This window comes from Myxocyprinus asiaticus, chromosome 25 (genome assembly GCF_019703515.2).
Source record: "Myxocyprinus asiaticus isolate MX2 ecotype Aquarium Trade chromosome 25, UBuf_Myxa_2, whole genome shotgun sequence".
Taxonomy (NCBI): domain Eukaryota; kingdom Metazoa; phylum Chordata; class Actinopteri; order Cypriniformes; family Catostomidae; genus Myxocyprinus; species Myxocyprinus asiaticus.
The window spans coordinates 36315856-36336156 of record NC_059368.1 but is presented as its reverse complement, the minus strand read 5'-3'; the positions used below and the strand labels follow the sequence as shown (position 1 = coordinate 36336156).

General features: G+C 37.9%; 1 protein-coding gene across 1 annotated transcript; it reads right to left on the bottom strand.

Moving 5' to 3' along the window:
- Positions 1–1895: 1895 nt before the first annotated feature.
- Positions 1896–9130, bottom strand: opn8c (opsin 8, group member c). Its single transcript, XM_051655436.1, has 4 exons — positions 9001–9130; positions 5850–6131; positions 3614–3945; positions 1896–3477 (listed from the first exon to the last, which is right to left on the bottom strand). Exons 1-4 carry the CDS (start codon positions 9029–9031, stop codon positions 3001–3003), a joined length of 1122 nt encoding a protein of 373 aa, XP_051511396.1. The 5' UTR covers positions 9032–9130; the 3' UTR covers positions 1896–3000.
- Positions 9131–20301: the final 11171 nt, after the last annotated feature.

Below are 20301 nucleotides of genomic sequence, written 5' to 3'. Positions count from 1 at the left end.
TTCATTCCAGCATGTGTCATAAATAAATACATGCAAAAACTCAATCTAAACAGAGTCAAGAGATAAATGTAACATTTGTAGAACTTGATTCATGAAGTAGGTCTTAATTTGGAAGCCCTAATGTAATCTGGAAGTCTAGCCCAAATATTATCTTCAGCCAATTCTTGGTCATTTTAAACAGTAAATACCAAATAGCGGAGAAATCCTATAGGGCCCTGATCCTTTAGGGTAACTTTAGGGTATCTGAACATGTGATTAGTGTCTACTTAAATATACACTATAGACTATGCTTCATTCCATTCAAAGTCAGGTGCTGGATATTCCTACTTTTTATCTCTGACCGCTGGCTATAAAGGCATTCCATTGCCCAATGCTCTGAAGATGATGTATAAAGGAAACAAAACAGCAATGCTTCCATTAGCATAGCAGGTGTTCGACTGTCAACAGAGACGTCTCCTACCAACCAAACTGATAAACAATGCAGCAATGCTAGCATTTGTTACACAGGTGTACGATTATCAAAAGGGTGTGTAACTCACCATGTTTTAAACACCTGTCTCTGCAGCAAACATTTGCTAAACAAGTATCATTAATCACGTAATCATGTAAGAACTTTGACTCATTGATGTATAAAAACTGAATAAAAGAGAATGTTTATCATTAACTTTGTACATCTCCCTGGGTTCCAACATGTTTGTGTGATGTCACGCACCTGCATCTCGGTGATATCGGAATTTCCAAGTTTCCATTGCACTTTTCCTAGTGAGAAGTCGGAAATTCTGACTTTCAGAGTCGAATGAAATGCAGCATTACACCATGTCCTAACCAGATGTGACGCCGCGACAAAAGGCATCTTTTCCATGTTAATCAGAGTGTTTGTCCTAACCAGCTGCAACACACGACGAGCGATAGGGCTTTCTATTTTTGGAATGGTTTCTATTTCTCCGACACCGAACCAGGAAGCGCAGTCATCAAATGGGTCTAAAATTATTCTTTTTACAGGATATTAAAGCTGTCATCTCACTAGCCGCGTCAGAACAACTTGATTTTGGCTGAGAGTGTCACACACCTACCGTTTGTTGTGCTTGAGGTCTCACTCTCTTCAGCCGAAGCTCTGTCATACACACACACACCGGTTCAGAATGGCAGTGGGGAGACATACTGGCTCATTCTAACTTTCTCTCTGCTTCCCTGTCTTGTGGAGATTAGCGAAATAACAACAGTAGTACCGCGTGACTATAAACAACTGCAACAGACTGAATAAGGATGCGATTCATAAGTAACTTTTCTCTGTGTATGTGTGTGATTGTGTATTTATCCCCTCGGGGCCGTAGAAAGCGTTACGGCACTTATGTGAGAAAATGAGTTGCGTTCAATAAACATACTGTTCCATCTGTGATTGCTCTGTTTTCTACGTCTTATTTTAAATTATCCTCATTTTAGTGTATGAATATCGCGATGTGCGACATCGTGCCTTGTGTGGACAGACAGATTGCTTGTTGCTGAAACCTTATTGTGATGCGTCTGGTTAGGACAAGGTGTTACTGTACTGTAGACTATAGTTTAGAGACTAGTCTCAGAGTATCAATCAATCAATCAATAAATCAAACTTGTAGCCCCTTTGAGATTTTAAATGATGTTTTAAATCAGTGTCTGGTAACTCTGTTACCAAAACTGATAACTGCAGTAAGCACAACAGATTTTTTTTTTTTTTACATGTTCGATAATAGTTCATCTAACATATCTAATGGTTTTCGTTGAAAAAGTAATAAAACACCAATTTTTACCCTATAAATGAAAAGTGCCTTTTTTTATCCATTGTAATAAAAACAAATTCAATTATGTTTAAATAATTAAGGCTGAAAACATAAATCAAGATTTTATTGATTGCACATGACACAAATATGACATTTAAAAATGGATTTCCTGAACCTCTAGACCTCAACTGTATGTACATCACATTAATTTTGTTCAAAAAAACATACACACAGCTAACACAGAGCATGTGACATATGGGAGGGTCAGACTTTTCTAGCTCACTTTTGGCATTCATTAAAAGAATATTCATGGTCAATACAAATTAAGCGCAATCAACAGCATTTTTGTGGCATAATGTTGATAACCACAAAAAAAAAAACAATTTAGTTGCCCCTCCTTTTCTTTAAAAAAAGCAAAAATCGAGGTTCAGTTGAGGCACTTACAATGGAAGTGAAAGGGGGCCCATTTTTGAATGTTTTTCTAGTACTCACTTTTTCAAAAGTATATCCACAAGACATAAACAATATGCATGTAAACATGATTTTAGTGTGATAAAATCACTTACTAACCTTTTCTGTGTAAAGTTATAGGCAATTTTCCAACTTAGTTGCCATGACGACGTAAAGCATAAACCACAAAACCCTAAAACGACCGTAAAAACTACGAATTCAACAACTTACAGCACAAATAATATACAAGTTTTAACAGAAGAATTAATGCGAGTGCTTTTATAAAATTATAAGCCTCAGATTTCTGCATTTAAACCCTCCAAAAATTGGCCCCCATTCACTTCCATTGTAAGTGTTTCAATCCTCTATTTTATTTGATTTATTTATTTATTTTTAAAGCGAAGGAGGGACGAGTTGAAATTCTTATTTGTGGTAATCAACATTATGCCACAATTGCTGTCAAATGCATTTAGCTTGTATTGAACCCGGAATATTCCATTAAGTTTTTTGGTCAAGGCTTTGAAATCTTAAACCTGAAAGCCTTTAAGAGAACTCAAATTCTCAAGGCAAAGTATAGACAATAATAGACATCAGTGTACAAACGCATTGCAATGTAATATGTTTAAAGCAAGTCAATTCATGTTCTCCATTCAGCAAGTAACTGTGAGTCAATATCTTATTATTTGAGAACAAAAACGCCATGTAGAATCATAACGGATGAAGATAAGCTTTGTTCAGCTACTTCGCAGAGGTACAGATATGGAAAACATTGTAATTAAAATAGCTTCCCAACTTAGCTGGGTAATTCTTCAGTTGAGGTAGGTAAGAACTGATGATCAGCCATCTGCTCACCATTGGTTGGGGTCACTCGTATCTTGGAGACCCAGCAGACCATGTGACCATATAGACCTGGTCTTTTATCACTCTTGTCCTGAAGGTGGTTAGAGCCTCTACCACCACGGCCTACAACATGCTCCTGTAGTTGGATCTGGATGGGATGAACATCTTTGCCTGTGTAGACTCCAACACTGTTATGGGCCAGTCTTGGGCAGACAGAGAACAAGAGGCTTTGTAGCTCCCGTCTGAAAGCTTTGTTGAAGTAAAAGTAAATGAAAGGGTTGTAGATATGGGAGCTTTTGGCAAAGAGCGCAGGAAAGACGAAGCCTTCTGGTGCCATGTACCTAGCGTCTTTATGGAAGATAAACAGGAAGGAAACGATTGTGTAGGGAGCCCAAGCAAGGATAAAGCCCAAGCTTATGCAGAAAAACATCTGTTGAATACAGAGAGAACAAGTTTAACTAAAGAGATTAGAGTTCAAGAATCAAAAATCAAAGGGTGTGAAACAGAGTTATGTCAAATCTGATCATTAAACTTGTACATTACTTTTTGAACAATGCAAGCCTCACCACAGACAGGTGTTTTTCTGCTCGGCGGAGGTTGCTGTGGATGTCCTTAGTGGAGAGGGCACGGGAAAAGCAGTAGATCTTCAACAGGATTTTGCATTGTGATGCCACGATGAGCAGAACTGGAACAACGACGAAGCAGGCAAATGAACAGATCACATAAACGGCGTCCGTCATGGATGTATGGTAACGACGCCAAGCCACTGTGCAAGAGATGCCATATGGTTCAGGAATGTACTCGCCCCAGCCGAACAGTGGAAAGGATGACCAAACAGCAGCAATTAGCCATGTGAATGCACACACCAGATGGATGTTGGATCCTTCTAGCCACACAGCTGGAGACGCAGAGGATTTCATATTTTGTAAAGCAATTATTAATGAGCTGATTTATATTACTCGTGAATTCTAATGATGCCTCTCCAACAAATTAATAAATGAGCTGGGAAACCTTTTTTAGTTTTGTCCTAAGGTTGCCACAATTTGTGGCCTAAGAATTTCCATGACTTTTCAATGGCTTTTCCAGTCATTCGGGATTACTCTTTAAGGTCAGGTATCAATCATTTGGATTAATCAATAAAAATGATAATTCTTACAAATTTTTCCAAAAGGACCTTGAACAGATAGACTGATGTTTTACGCTAGCTTGCAGGAAAGTTTTACTCTACACACTCACTCGCAAAGAGCCATATCTAGCTGATTAAAGTTTTTTAGAGCAGAGTCAATTTAGAAAATGTAAGAAATTTAAGATTTTACTCATTTCCATATATTTTCCAGGCTTGGAAAACACCATTTTACAGTTCCCTCACATTTCCAGGTTTTTGTTGGTTTTTGCCTAAAGAGTAAAATGCTTCAGTCCATTGTAATGTTTTAGAGTTTTTTTCTGTTTGCTATCAATGTGTTTGGACTTTTGGATCATTTACAAATAGATCTTCTTTTAAAAGAAATGGTTTTATGTATTTTCAAATAATTTTTTTACATGAGTCCTGCCCAGGGTCAGAAATGAAGGGGGGCTCGGGGCAAAAATGCCACTGAAATTGACAAAAATACCCCAAATTTCAAATGCCCCCATAATGAACTCCTCTATTTAGGCACAGTAATACATTTTAGTGTATAAAGTACAAGTTGAATATATATGTAAAAGGTAATAAACTCTCAAATTAGTTAAAGGGATAGTTCACCCAAAAATGAAAATTCTCTCATCATTTACTCACCCTCATGCCATCCCAGATGTGTATGACTTTCTTTCTTCTGCAAAACACAAATGAAGATTTTTAGAAGAATATCTCAGGTCTGTAGATCCATACAATGCAAGTGAACGGGTGCAAAAAATGTTGAAGCTCCAAAATCCACATAAAAGGAGCATAAAAGTAATCAATACAACTCCAGTGGTTAAATCCATGTTTTCAGAAGCGATATGATATGTGTGGGTGAGAAATAGATCAATATTTTAGTAAATTTCTGATAGAAATTCTCCTCCCTGCCCAGTAGGGGGTGATATGCATGAAGAATGTGAATCACCAAAAACAGAAGAAGGAGAATGTGAAAGTGAAGTGGAGATTGATAGTAAAGAAGGACTTAAATATTGATCTGTTTCTCACCCACACCTATCATATCACTTCTGAAGACATGGATTTAACCACCAGAGTCGTCTGGAGTACTTTTACATTGTCCTTATGTGGATTTTGGAGCTTCAACATTTCTGGCCACCATTCATTTGCATTGTATGGACCAACAGAGCTGAAATATTCTTCTAAAAATCTTTGTTTGTGTCCTGCAGTTGAAAGAAAGTCACACATCTGGGATGGCATGAGGGTGAGTAGATGATGAGAGAATTTTCCTTTTTGGGTGAACTATATTTAAGGCATTTGACATAAAAAAAAATATCATTATTTGGTTATTTATTTGGTTAGAAAAAAATGGCCATTTAAAGGCATAAAATATCCCTGAAAATAATTTCTGACACTGGTGCTGCCTCCACTCAATTAAATTCAATTATATTCCCCTAGGTAGATTTGTGGAAAAGGCAAAGTAGTTCACAGTGTGAACAAGGGAAAAAAGTATTTTTGACAGCATTAAACAGACCCTTCCTGTCTGTCTTTCTCAGTTTACTCATTTCTAGACATTGCTAGACCCTGTTTAGGGGGAGCTTTAGCCATCATCTCTTATTCAAGCAAGGGACTGAGCCCCAATAAAGGCTAAAATCCTAGAATCACACCTGTTACTATACTCACAATCTTACCATAGCATGTCTTGATGTAGCGGATGACACTTATGGCAGCTATGGTGAACATGCCACACAGGCCAAAGATGAAGCAGCCTAGACCATAATACACACAGGTGGCATGATGTCCCAGCCATGTGTGGCTAAAGGATGATATGATTGACAAGGGGTAAAAGAAGATACAGCAAAGAAAGTCAACCAATGCCAAATTGACACAGAGCAGCTCCGAACCAACGATCTTCTTCCTGCGGCGATAAGAGATCACCAAAACCACTCCATTCCCGAGCACTGACAGTATCACTGCAACAGCAGACAGAGAAAGATCAGTTTGGAGAAAATCAATACCAAATTAAATGAATATGCGAATACTGCAAAAGATCGGTTTGTTTCATTTAGTTGTGAGCTAGCCTTCAGCTAGCCATTATAATGGATGTTGATATGACTTGGGACCTCAGAAAAAAACATGACCCTTAAATTTGCCAGTAGCTAGTCATGGATAATGTTGTACATAGGGGAGGGCCAGTGCTGCAGTCCACTGAGTAATGTTCATATTTGTAAATCATAAATGTTTTGCTGTCAGTTTTCTTGAATCAATTCAAATTAAAGCTGCAAGCAGTGATGAATGGGCCCTCGCACCCTGATGCATGTTGGGGCTGCTGTGCCAGGGGAATGTCACTCCAATTTATTTTGTGCATTTTTTAGCAATTAAATGTTGTTAAGAGTGTATCACAGTGTAAAACATGTCATTTCCTGTTGCCAGTAGGTGGCACTATGACTATAACTGAATATTGGCACGTAGGTGTATTCAGGCCGGGACTGTTATCAAACGTGAAGTTTTGGGCAGATTGGACAACTTCCCGTTTAATGGCGAAACATCGAACTTTGTCAGGCCGCCACGGACACGCCGTTCAAAGAAAACTCAGAAGCTTCGCAATTTAGCATCTCCAAGGCCTTTAGATTAGACTGACCGAATATGATGTTGATCTGATTTCATCTCTGGGTGGAGTTTGTTAAAGTACAAGACCTGGAATTGGCTGTTGCCAGTAGGTGGCGCTATGACTATAACCGAATATTGGCACGTAGGTGTATTCAGGCCGGGACTGTTATCAAACATGTGAAGTTTGGGGCAGACTGGACATTGTATGTATGAGTTATAACAACTTCCTGTAGCCTCTAAATTAATGTAGGGCAAATGAGGACATAAATTAGTTTAGAATACTGCATGTTCACACTGACCACACCCACATGAACAAATAAATCAATGTGATTGGCTGATGAATCTGACAAACTGACTTGCCTATTCACGTGCACTGTTTAGAGATTCTGAAGGCATGTCGGTAGAGATGGACGATACCACTTATTTACTTTTCCATCCGATACCAAGTACTTTTAGGCCAATATTGCCAATATCGATACCAAAACCGATACCTCTATTGAACTCAATTTTTACGAATTCTTTGGATAAAATTAGTAACTTTATTGTTACTTAATTTATATATGAGCCTAAACAGAAAATTATTAGGCTGCTTTGTTTACCCTTAAAAACTTAGTTAGTATAAGCCACATATAAAACCTCAAATTGAACCATAGATATTATTATATGGTTACTATTACTGAAACCAAGTTACCATATGGATACTACAGTAATGCTGTAGTAAAACCATGGTTAATTGTATCAAAACCTTGGTTACTGCCAAAAAAAAAAAAAAAAATAGTTACTACAGTCGTGGTTACTAATACAATATTACTTCAGTAAAGCCATGGTAAGTTTTCATAACTGATATCAGTTATTAACGAGGTTTAAAGATCATTACCAATGTTTTAACAACTCTGAATTTAAATAAACCTGTAAAAATGGTCAAACAAGCCCATTATAATAAATGTCACGTCTAGGTTTGTCATTACTTAGTGTGAATAACTCCAGATGCTGTTTTTCTGTCATTACCTCAGGAAAGCACTGCTCCCTCTTTGAACCAGCGCTATGACTGAACGTGTGAGCGCTGTCTGACTGCTGGTGTATTTTAGCATCAAGATGAGTGGAAGAAAAAATAGTACCGGTGTCATGCAACAATTCGCTCATTTCATTCTTTTTTTCCACTTCGAAGCTTATGAGATGCATTAATATTCATGTAATCTAAATAATAAATGTGTCATAATTTTGTGTCATTCTCAGCACGCAGGGTGAAGATGTGCAGTAACAAATACTAAAGCATAGGCAATGTAAAGTATATGTAAAGTATGCAAGTTAGATAGGTCTGTGTTTAATGTGTATATATATGTAGCACCATGGTCCTGTGAGGCACGACATTTCGTTCCCTTGTATGTCACTACATATAGCGGAAAGACAATAAAGCTCACTTGACTTGAGTTCTAGTCTTACACTGAGGGGCCGTTCACACTGAGCGTGTTTATGAGTCCATCTGCGCTGTTTTATAAATGATTTAAATGTAAACGTGCGCTAGACAGACGTCTTTGACGGCTTGTTTGTGTTTTTAGACGCCATGTCATGTTAAAAAGAACTTAAACTATTAAACGTCCCAAGTCAAGACACATACGTTTTGCTCTTTTGTGGCTCTGCGTGTAATTTTAGTGCAAAAACAAAAGCATTAAAGCATGTGAACGGCACAAGACATGATTTCAAACACTGCGCTGAAATTAAAATATATATATTTTGAATATTAGCTAATGTATAGGACTATGTGATTACACAAACACCGTTAACATAAGTCGTGCCATCTTCTAGCAGAATTAAAACAAATAGACGTATTCAGAGCTGAACACTGTGGCTTGCTCCCAAAAGCTGTCTTGTTAAATACAAAGAAATGAATACATCTGCCACTGTATGTCAGTGGATGGGTGTTACACATTAAAAATAAAATGCAATAAAAGATGCGGGGAGACGAGAGTAGCGGAAACACATTTATTGACCATTCTATATTTAAAAAAAAAATAATAATAATAAAAAAAATAAAATAAAACAGCGACCTCCAAAGTTCAGACAGTGAATACCACAAACTCTCCACTTCAGCAGCGGGAATTTGCATGAGAACGTCGGTGATCAAGATAGCACAGCTCACGAACACCCATCGTACCACCCAGCCATGAAACACTCAGTTTATATAGGAAGGAAACACTGGGTGCCGGCGCTGCACATTAACAATCAGCTCACCTGAAGCTGTGTCTCGTTTGGAAGGCTGCATGCTAGCTAGTACTCGTCCTTTGAAGGCTGCAGTATACCGAGTGTCCTCCTTCAAACAAGCCTCGTTTAAACAAGACGGCCTTCGAAGGACAAATGGAAACAGAACGTAACATGGTTGCTATGACAGCACGCCACTCTTTATCAAGCACGAGCGCTTTGAGTGAGAAGGGAACAAAGTCCCTCTGGAAGGGAATGTATGAGGTAAATTTTAGGAGAGTTATAATGATGTAAAGAGAAAAGAAAATAGATTTTACTAATACTTTATTTTAATTATATATTAATATAATTATACATATTATATACTCTGCACCCATCTACTGAGGTACTTCAACTTGGGAATTAACATTACTTGCATTTGAACATCATATTTACGGGCAAATTGGAGTAATTTTTTTTTAGACATTTGCGCTGAAGCAAAGAATTGTGGGTTGTGAGTGCCCACGAAGGATACACCTCATGCATCCTCCGAATTCCCGAGAGAAGGTCACATTTGAAGGCTGCATTCGAAGCGTCCTACTCACTTTTCTGAAACGAGACAGCCTCGATGACGTATGCGGCCGACAAATGCAACCTTCCAAATGAGACACAGCCTGAGAGTGATTAAGAGAGAGAGAGCGATGAAAAGACAAAACACACGCTCTACATACACAAACAATACGGCTGAGAAGGCAATCACAATGAGGGACATATTTTGCTTTTCTATTTCCTGGAAAAGAGCGCGAGCTTCAGAAAAAACTGCTGACACTAAACGACAAACATTTATCATAAATTCAAAATAACACATTCCAGCGCCGGATCGGCAATCAAAACATACACGGATCAGATTAAACAGAAACTCCAACTCAGGAACTGGAGATGTTTAACACATGAAATGAGAAATATAATTAACTGAAGAACGTAGTTACACATACTTCATATACATAACGTATGAAAGAGGGATCCCTTCTAGAGCCAACACGAAAAGCCTTCTCAGAGTTATTTTGGGAATCATTCAACAATGGAGCTTGGATGCCCTCTATTGGACATTTCTTGTAATTGCCACTCAGAGTAGCAATTACAACACACTGGGTTAGACATAAGTTTTCTAGTATTTTTACATTTCAGTTGATATTTTTATTATATTTTATTTATATAAAAATTAACAGATATGTTTATTAACAATAAACTTTACAATTCAAACATGCAAAATAGCTCAAAACATTTGCATATACACAAAAAGGAATGATGAGATTTAATGCATTGCCATGGAAACAGTATTTAAGATATCAAGAATCCCTTCAGAATTTTAAATAAGTCTCGACATTATTCTAAATTGTTTTTGAAGCAATTCAGGTTAACATAATAGGTATATTTCAAAGTCTGTTAAAAGTGACACACTTCCTTCCGCCAGTTGGTGGTGCTACGACCGTGACCCACAATAGTCAAATCAATATGATCAGCCTGCAAGGACAAACATTTGGCTCAATTTTGATGTTTTTAATGTTCTGCACGCAGAAGATATGAGTCATTTCCTTATTCCATTTTTTTTTTATCGTTATTTTATCGCTTCACCATGGCAACACCGTGCGATATATCAAAAATCCTTTCGCAATTTAGCATCGTCAATGTCTTGGCATGATATCGCCCATATTTGGTACCTGTAACATGAAATATGTTTGAGTTATAACAACTACCTTTTTCATGGCGAACCATCGAATTTTGTCAGGACGGCACGGACACGCTGTTCAAAGAAAACTCAAAAGCTTCACAATTTAGCATCGCCAAGGACTTTAGATTAGACTGACCGAATATGATGTTGATCTGATTTAATCTCTATTAGGAGTTTGTTAAAGTACAAGGCCTGGAAATGGCAAAAACTGAGTAAAAATTGAAGAAAAATAATCACAATGGCTGACTTCCTGTTGGGTTTAGGTTATGGTTCCAAGAGACTTTTTCGTACATGTTGAAATGTTACATATGCCTACTGATTTTCTTACGTATAGGTGAAACGTGGCGTGAGGGCTGCTTTGTTTAAATTTTGTGGGTGGCGCTATCGAGCCATTTTGCCAAAATTAATTCTAAAACTAGTATCAGATGTACATTTTCCCCACTTTTGAGATGTGTGGAAAGTTTCTTGAGTTTTCGGGCATGTTTAGGCCTCAAAAATGTGACTCGTTTCATATCGAACTTTGTCAGGCCGCCACGGACACGCCATTCAATGAAAACTCAAAAGCTTTGCAATTTAACATCAACAAGGCCTTTAGATTAAGACTGACTAAATATAATGTTGATCTGATTAAATCTCTGGGAGGAGTTTGTTAAAGTGCCTGGAATTGGCTGTTGCCAGTAGGTGGCACTATGACTATAACTGAATATTGGCATGTAGATATATTCAGGCCAGAACTGTTATCAAACATGTGACCTTTGGTGCAGATTGGACATTGTACGTATGAGTTATAACAACTTCCTGTTTCATGGTGAAACGTCGCAATTTGTCAGACCGTCACGGCAACGCCGTCCAGTGAAAACTCAAAAGCTTCGCAATTTAGCATCGCCAAGGCCTTTAGATTAGAATAACCAAATATGAAGTACATCTGATGAAATCTCTAGGAGGAGTTCGTTAAAGTACAAGGCCTGGAAATGGCAAAAACTGAGCAAAAATTGAAGAGAAAAATCAAAATGGCTGACTTCCTGTTGAGTTTAGGGCATAGGTCCAAGAGACTTTTTTGTAGCTATTGGCATGTTACACATGTGTCCCGATTTTCAGATGTGTAGGTTAAACTTAGCATAAAGCGCACATCGTTGAAAGTTTGTAGGTTGTGCTATCGAGCCATTTTACCACACCTAATTCTGAAACACTTATCAGATGTAAATGTTTGCCACTTCTGATGCGTGTGCAAAGTTTCATGAGTTTTCGAGTACGTTTAGGCCCTCAAAAATGCAATTCATTTGGGAAAAAATAATAAATGCCTAGAAGAACAATAGGGTCCTCGCACCATCGGTACTCGGGCCCTAATAAACAATTCAGCGATTTATTCACGCTGCCACTACGTGTTTAAAAATTTTGTTTCTGTTAATTTTTCGGTTTTGTGTTCAAAAAAACATTAATAAAATCCTTTTTTTTTTTTTTTTTTTTACATTTTTGCCCATAAAAACACAAATGTTAAATAAGTTATTTTTATGTTACCCACATGTCTTCCCAATTTTGCACCAATGTTTATAGGCCTAACGTAGAAAATTAGCTGTTTATGTCCATGTTTTCTTTGTGTCTTTAGCAACTTCATAGCTTAAAAATGTATGGTACAATGGGGCTAAAGGCCCCCCAGAGTAAAATTTTCTTTTCTCCAAAACTATTAAATAACAACAAAAATTACCCCAGAACTTTCCTTAACACCTGCTTGTCTCTATGAACTACAAAATATTTCTGATCCATGAGATCATTGCGTGCCGTATCTAAAGTTTGATTTTGAGGTCATTTGATCTAATATTTAATATTTAATTATAATCTTTTAATTGTTGCAAATTTTTGTAGATAATGAGAAGAGAATTCCTGAAATAATTACATTTATTTTGAGACAAAATACTTATTTTCAGTTTTGTTCAAGGTGGTTAAATCAAAGGTTTTTTAATAACCGTCCAGTAAGTGAAAGGATAGTATTTGGGGTAAAAAGCCCCCCTGTTGTAGGGCCCCCATTAAACATATTGCTTTTGTAAAATGGTGCAAAGATTTCTTATGAAAAATGTTCAAAGTGGGCTCACATTGACTGATCCAATCACAGTGGAGATTCATTTATTTATAGAATACTTGAGATGTTATGAAATGCCAAATGTGTTTGAAAAAAAATAAAAAAAAATAAAATAAACGGTCAACCCTTTTGCATGCATAATTGTGGTTACTTTGAATAGGCATTACCTAAATTTGTTACTCAAAAAAGCATCTTGCTGTAAGCTGTCAAATTTTGCCCTATAACTATTGTCTCTATATTTACACGATATCACTATAACCCCAATGTGGGGTAAAATGCTCCTTTGCCACTTTTTTTTTTTTTTTTACTATTTTTTTTTTAATTAATTTTAATCTAAACACCCTTCTGTTAATATTTATTTTCACTCAAATGATGGCAAAATGATTGCTCTATCAATATTCAATAAAAATGCATGTATTTTTTCAATCTTGATACATTTTCCTCAAGGTGTACCCTATTAATTTGTCTTTTAGAATTTTTTACGAAAATGTATTTTTGTTTTGAATGTTTTTGTCATTTCATTAAAGGTTTTTTATTTTTATTTTTTATATTAAGTTTTGAGGTCTGAAAGTACGTTTTCATAGTAGGCAACAATTAGCCTAACTCTTTTTTCTTTTTTTCAAATGATCAAGAAAATATGTTCATATTTGTTCACTTTAAATTTGTTCTAAAAAAAAAAAAAAAAAATCATAACACCCCTTTATTTAAACATCAAATCGTGCGAACATCTTTAACATGTTTTTTTAAAGAACCACATCACATTAAGATACAATCTACCATATTTCCTCTAGCCCAGCTTTTATTTATTAATTTGTATTAGCCTAACATAAGGGCTATTTATTTAGTAAACGCATTGGCTCATTCACGTATCTTCGATTCATTTTAAAGTCGAAGTGACCGACAAGGTCCATCCCTTCTATTTTGTGACTGTTAGCTCATCTGTCCAACTCCTTCAACCAAATCATCTGTGAAAACCCAAGTGCTGAAGTTTGATTTCACCGTATAAGTTAGCAGTTTAATTCAGTTCATAAGCGAATCGATTCTACCTATTCGTTAAACGGAAGCGTTTCGAATGAACGGTTAGTTCGCGATCCGGACACCTTTACAAAACTATTAAGTAGGCTACTAGAGAATCACATCATACTCACCTATTGACATAATTGCAAGTCCGACCGCAATATCAGCAGCTGGTGCAAGTTTAGAGCTAAAAATGTCCAAGTTGTAGTTACTGGGTTCTTCATCTCTTGTTGAGTTAGAAAACATATTGGGTACTTGTCGACAAATAAATCGTGAATAGTCACGTTTTAACTTATTTCCCATAACAATCAAATGTGTAGCTGATCCTGCCACAACAAAAGAGAACACATCATGTATGGATGAGCCACAAGATCGCTGGTCTCCTTCTCACTCATCAATGAATGAGCATCACTGAGCATGTGCTACTGGACACTCTCTATTGTTCAAGTATGATTTTGTATATTATTGTCTTATTGTTTTTTTTTTTTTTTTTATTATTTTACTTTTTTTATACGTTCATCTGGTGCATATGAAAATACAAATAAAAATCTAATTTATAAATAGATGAATAGAGAAAACAGAAGGACAACATGGAGGCAGTGTATTTATGCATGGAGCAATCAATATAAAACCACAGCTGTTCACTTACTGCCTTATCTTTTTGACAGGTAGCAGATTTATTGGTTTATTAATTTATTTTTATTTATTTATTTTGCTAATCTACTGATTGTAACTCAATTGCCATGCAGTAATTTTACTGATGACAATAGTGCAAAAAGATATCCAAGGTGGAGCAGAATGTGTATGTATTGTGTGGTCCTGGAATGCATCAAGCACATCACTGAACACCCGTGAAAAGCGTGGTGATCTCTCTCAGGGTTTGTTAATGTTAACAAGAGTGTTAGCAATACAACCAAAGTGCACGGCCAGGGATGGACTGGCCATAGAGACTTTTCCCGCTGGGCCGTCTGTCTAAATCTAATTTAAATTTAAAGTAATTATACTGTTGTAGCAAGAAGCCAGTGCAACAATCAGCATTACCCCTGGCAGTGGTAATCAACAGCGCTTCTTGGACAGATCAGCCGCACCTAAGGCCAATTCGAATTGGAGCTATAAACTTCAGCGGGAGCAACAGAAGACTGAAAAGGATCTTAGAGGAACATACTTGTCTAACAGTCCGTTGTCTTCTTTTGTCGCTCTCTAGGAAGCGACTAAAAATGCCATTTCATGCTCCCACCAGCAGATATCTCTCCTGACCCGCAGCCTGAGAAGAAACTCCCACCGAAACCACACAGCTTCAACAACATTCACGCCACTACCAGCATGAGCACTCCTGGACTGGTCATGCCACTTTATTCTCACTTAAAATAAACCTGCATCCAGGGGGCTTGATTGAACACCATACCTATCTTGTGCCTATTTCACCTCCTCATCCTGCTACACTGGTGGAGAATGTGGACAGCATCTCCAAGGCATAAGCAGGCACCCCAGCCAGCTGCAGCTTACTCCCCAGGGATTGAAGACATCATCTGCCATCATCTCGCTGAAATCTTCATTCACAAGCAGCAACCGGAACGCGGAAGAGCTGGTAAGACTGCAGGTGGAAGCAGCTGGGCAGGTGCCACTCCCCAACATGAACACATAAACGGTGTTCTCTGACAGAAACAGTGTGTGTTTAAGCACTCTCTCTTAACAGTCTTTCATCCCTTAAACGGCTGCATTTACATGAAGTTTTAGAATGCAGCTTTCTGCAAAACTCTGGAATAAGCAGTTTTCGTAAGTGCACGCAAACGAGGTCAAATTCTTGACAGAATGAAAGACATATATGAAATGAAAGATAAAGAGTCAACTGATGTCCACACAGCTAACTAAATATTCACTATGCTTCCAACCACAGGTGGAGAGCTGTTGTTCCAACCACACAATTTTCCAATGCTGTTTGTGAATGTTCGTTGGAACTACAATTTTTGGGAACACCAATTCATTGAACTATGTTGGTAATGATGGAAACAACACAAATAAACTGTTTAGATGTGTCTAGTGTAGACAGCCTTGAGCCATTGTGTTGTGTCACAACAACGGATGTGCCTGTTGTAGACAGGGTGTCAGCGGGTTTACTACTCACTGCAGGCTGCCGCTGAAAGTGATTATGATATTTTAAAGAGCGAGATCCTCAAGACTGGCAAACTTGTTGCTTCTTGATGGTAGACCCTCTGCAGGTGATGTAGCAGGACGAACCTGGCCGCACTCTGCTACCGATTACCTGTATGCACAGAGATATGTGGAATTTCCTCACCCACACCGTCACCATATCAACTGCTGCCGGCTCCTGGACAAAAGAAGTAGGGATTGTAAAGGATCTGCCCATGCTGCTTTTGTTGGGAAAATACTGGCCAGGGCTGGACGGCCTCTTGTGTGCAACAGGGCTGCCCACCTCCCGAAAACTACTCAAAACTCCACGAAAGAGGGCATGGAGAGTAAGTGAGAGGGTGAGTCATGGCAACAAAAGTTTTACCAAATCTTTCAACTTCCCAGCAACCAAGCATCCTTGTGGAGAGATTCAACCAGACTCTGAAGTGCATGCTACACAGAGTTGTAGCCGAAGAGGGGCATGACTAGGACCTCATTCTGCAGTACATGCTCTTTGGAATCTGAGAAGTCCCCAAGGCCTCAACTGAGTTCACTCCCTTTGAGTTATTATTTGGTCTTAAACCTTGAGGCCTATTGGAGAGGAGGCCTGGGACCAACAATCCTCTCCTGATTGTTTTGGATTATGACTGAAAGGATTGAGAAGGTAACACCCTTCATGAAAGAACGCATGTTGGAAGTCCAGCATGCCTAGCAGCAAACATACAATGGGCTGGCTTAGGCTTGTGGGTTCCACCCGTTTGACTATGTCATCTAAGCTGGGATACTACAGTATACTGTAGTGGTGAGGGTGTGGCCTGAGACCTACTGGCTGAAGCAGCCAGGGAGATGTCGCGTCTAGCAGATCTACCACCTGAAGCGATGGGTAGACACTGCCACCCGCCCCGCTCTCTTGGCCAGTGATAAAACGGCAGTAATGATCTGAGTTAACATCTCTCCTTAGTCCAGAAGAAAGAGATGAAGGCCCTGGTCCATCAGTTCAGTGACTTTTCTCCACAACTCCCAGGCAGACCAACATCACCTTGCATGACATCAGGACTCCACCAGGTGTAATTGTTCAGCAATGGCTCTACAGAGGCCTCCGGGGGCTTCACTGAACGCGATACCTGTCTTGTGCCTCATTTTTCCTCCTCATCCCGCTACAACTGTACAAATATTTAAAGGGAGAAAAATGTATGACATCTTTCATTTATAATTTTATTTTGGGTTTTCAGAGGACAGTAGAGCATAGACAAGATAGTAGAGGTGAGAGTGAGTGAGTGGAATTGAGACATGACCCAGGTCAGATTCAAACCTGTGTCCCTGTGAGCCAACAGCTCATAAGTCCTGTGCATGTGTCTTAAGTTCCATCACTCTCACTGAAAAAGATTTGTGCCCCAGTGAAACTGTAATGTGGCTGATATGTAACATCATATTTATAAAATCTCTTATAGATAAATAATACTGCAAAAAGTAATGTACACAAGGCAATGCACAGAAGTTCTTTCAGTCTGTTAAACCACTCGGGAAGATTTCCTCCCTCCTCCGGAGAAGGTCACAGACAAATAAACATGTACTGCCTCTGTTTCTGACTGACCCTTCACGGTAAGTGGATGGTACAACATTGAACAACACAAAGACTAAAATAAACTGTACACAGTATGAAATGAACAGAACAGCGAGAGAAAAGTGCATCTGTGTTTGTAATCTGTGTTTTTTGTGGTTGGGAAGAGGAAAAAAACTGGTAGCAGTATTTGCCATAACTGTCAAATACACACACACACTTTCAATTAACAGGTTTTTACAACAGCATTTTTACCTTTCATTGTTAATTAACTTGACTAGCATTTTGAACAGAAACCTTATCGTCACATTAGACATTTTCTATACCACAACAGAGACCTCTGGTGGTGAAAAGCTCCATTGCATTCAAAGTGTCATCACAAATGTTACACTTTGTTTAAATTATTGATTGTATGTGATACTTAATAATGTTTTTATAATTACAATTATCATATTTTAATTAGGATTACTCTTTAACTAAAAGTATATCACATTCTTTTAGAATTTAATTAATGTTATCTTCTTAATATCTGTGACTTTAGGGGGCTTGTCTGAGCTCTTTCAGTAAGGGGGATATGAAATACAAAGCTGATCCATTTTTTTCCCAGTGTGGTCATGAATGCTTTGACCTCAAAGGCCTTCTCTAACAGAAGATACTCATTGACTAACTAACACTATCCTCCTTTTTCTTTATGTTTCCACTCTCGATTTTATGTTTAGAAAAAGATACCAAAAGTTGTATGGAAAGTTGTTCATCTCAAAGGTGTTATGTAACTTTATTTTTTTTAAAAGACAGCTGACCACATAACAGTAACTGCCTCATCCTATTATCAGCACCACTTTATGGAGGTTTGTTCACTTTATTTCAGAGGTGTATTTCAAAGTACTAAAAGTATGTTACTGTACTTAAAGGAATAGTGCACCCCAAAAATGAAAAACATTTCATAATTTACTCACCCTCATGCCAGATGTGTATAGCTTTCTTTCTTCTGCAGAACATAAATGAAGATTTTTGGAAGAATATCTCAGCTCTGCAGGTCCATACAATGCAGTGGCCAGAACTTTAAAGCTTCAAGACTCCAGTGATTTAATCCATGTATTCTGAAGCAATCCAGTTGATTTTGAATGAGAGCAGACCACAATGTAACTCCTTTTTCACTATAAACCTTGACATCAGCAGTCTCTTTGGCAATCATGATTTCAAGTTCTTTTACACTTCCTAAAGTGCCATCTAGTGCTCTGTGCATGTGTTAAGGACTAGGAAATATAATTGAGCTTGAAATCATGATTGTGCCTATAGACTGATATACACTCACTGAGCCCTTTATTAGGAACACCTGTACACCTACTTATTCATGTGATTATCTAATCAGTCAATCGTATGGAAGCACTGCAATTCATAAAATCACACAGGTATGGGTCAGGAGCTTCAGTTAATGTTCACATCAACAATCAGAATGGGGGAAAAAAATTTGATCTCAGTGATTTAGACTGTGGCATGATTGTTGGGTGCCAGATGGGCTGGTTTGAGTATTTCTGTAACTGCTGATCTCCTGGGATTTTCACACACAACAATCTCTAGAATTGACTCAGAATGGTGGCAAAAACAAAATCCATCCAGTGAGGGGCAGTTCTGCGGACGGAAATGCCTTGTTGATGAAAGAGGTCAACAGAGAATGGCCAGACTGGTTTGAGCTGACCGAACGGCTACGGTAACTCAGATAACCCCTCTGTACAATTGTAGTGAGCAGAATAGTATCTCAGAATGCACAACACGTCGAACCTTGAGGCAGATGGGCTACAACAGCAGAAGACCACGTCGGGTTCCACTTCTGTCAGCCAAGAATAGAAAACTGAGGCTGCAGTGGGCACAGGCTCACCAAAACTGCACAGTTGAAGACTGGAAAAACATAGCCTGGTCTGATGAATCTCGATTTCTGCTGAGGCAGGGTCAGAATTTGGTGCCAACAGCATGAATCCATGGACCCAACCTGCATTGTGTCAACAGTCCAGGCTGGTGGCGGTGGTGTAATGGTGTGGGAAATGTTTTCTTAATACCAAACAATCATTGCTTGAATGCCAAAGTGTATTTGAGTATTGTTACTGACCATGTGCATCCCTTCATGGCCACAATTTACCCATCTTCTAATGGCTACTTCCATCATGATAATGCACATGTCACAAAGCAAAATTAGTCTCAAACTGATTTCATTAACATGAAAATAATACATTTCTCTGATACATTTCTCCAAACTATTTCGTTACTTTTTCAAATGCAGCATACCCCCCCCCCCCAAAAAAAAAAAAAAAAATAAATAAAAAAAATAAAAAAAAAGAAATGAATAACATGGTTGCAAATGTAAAGTTCATGTGGTTCAGTGATAGTGATAGTCGAGTATGATGCCATCATGCAGGCCATGGCGTGGTTTGTTACGAGGTCGAGTATGCACAGTTTACATGCTTCAGGATGCCCGGAAAATCCAAAAGAAGCAACCCTATTATGAAAGGTGTCGGTGTAATGCATTACTAAGTAATTCATTACTGTAATTAAATTACTTTTTAATTGAAAAAAGTAAAGTAAGGGATTACTCTTAATTTTTCAGTAATTTAATTAGTTACTTCTGATGTAATTGTGTTAAATACTGTATAGACTATAGAACAATTCTATATAAAACAATAGTGAATTTAAAATCGAATTTTAATGTCTAATGTTAAAATATATGTTTTCTAATTTAACGCTGCCCCCTTAAATTCTTTGGCCGATTCATGAATATTTGATTTAATTTTATATGATTTATTTGAAAGAATTAAAAGAACAATTTCATGTATGTCCTTGTAT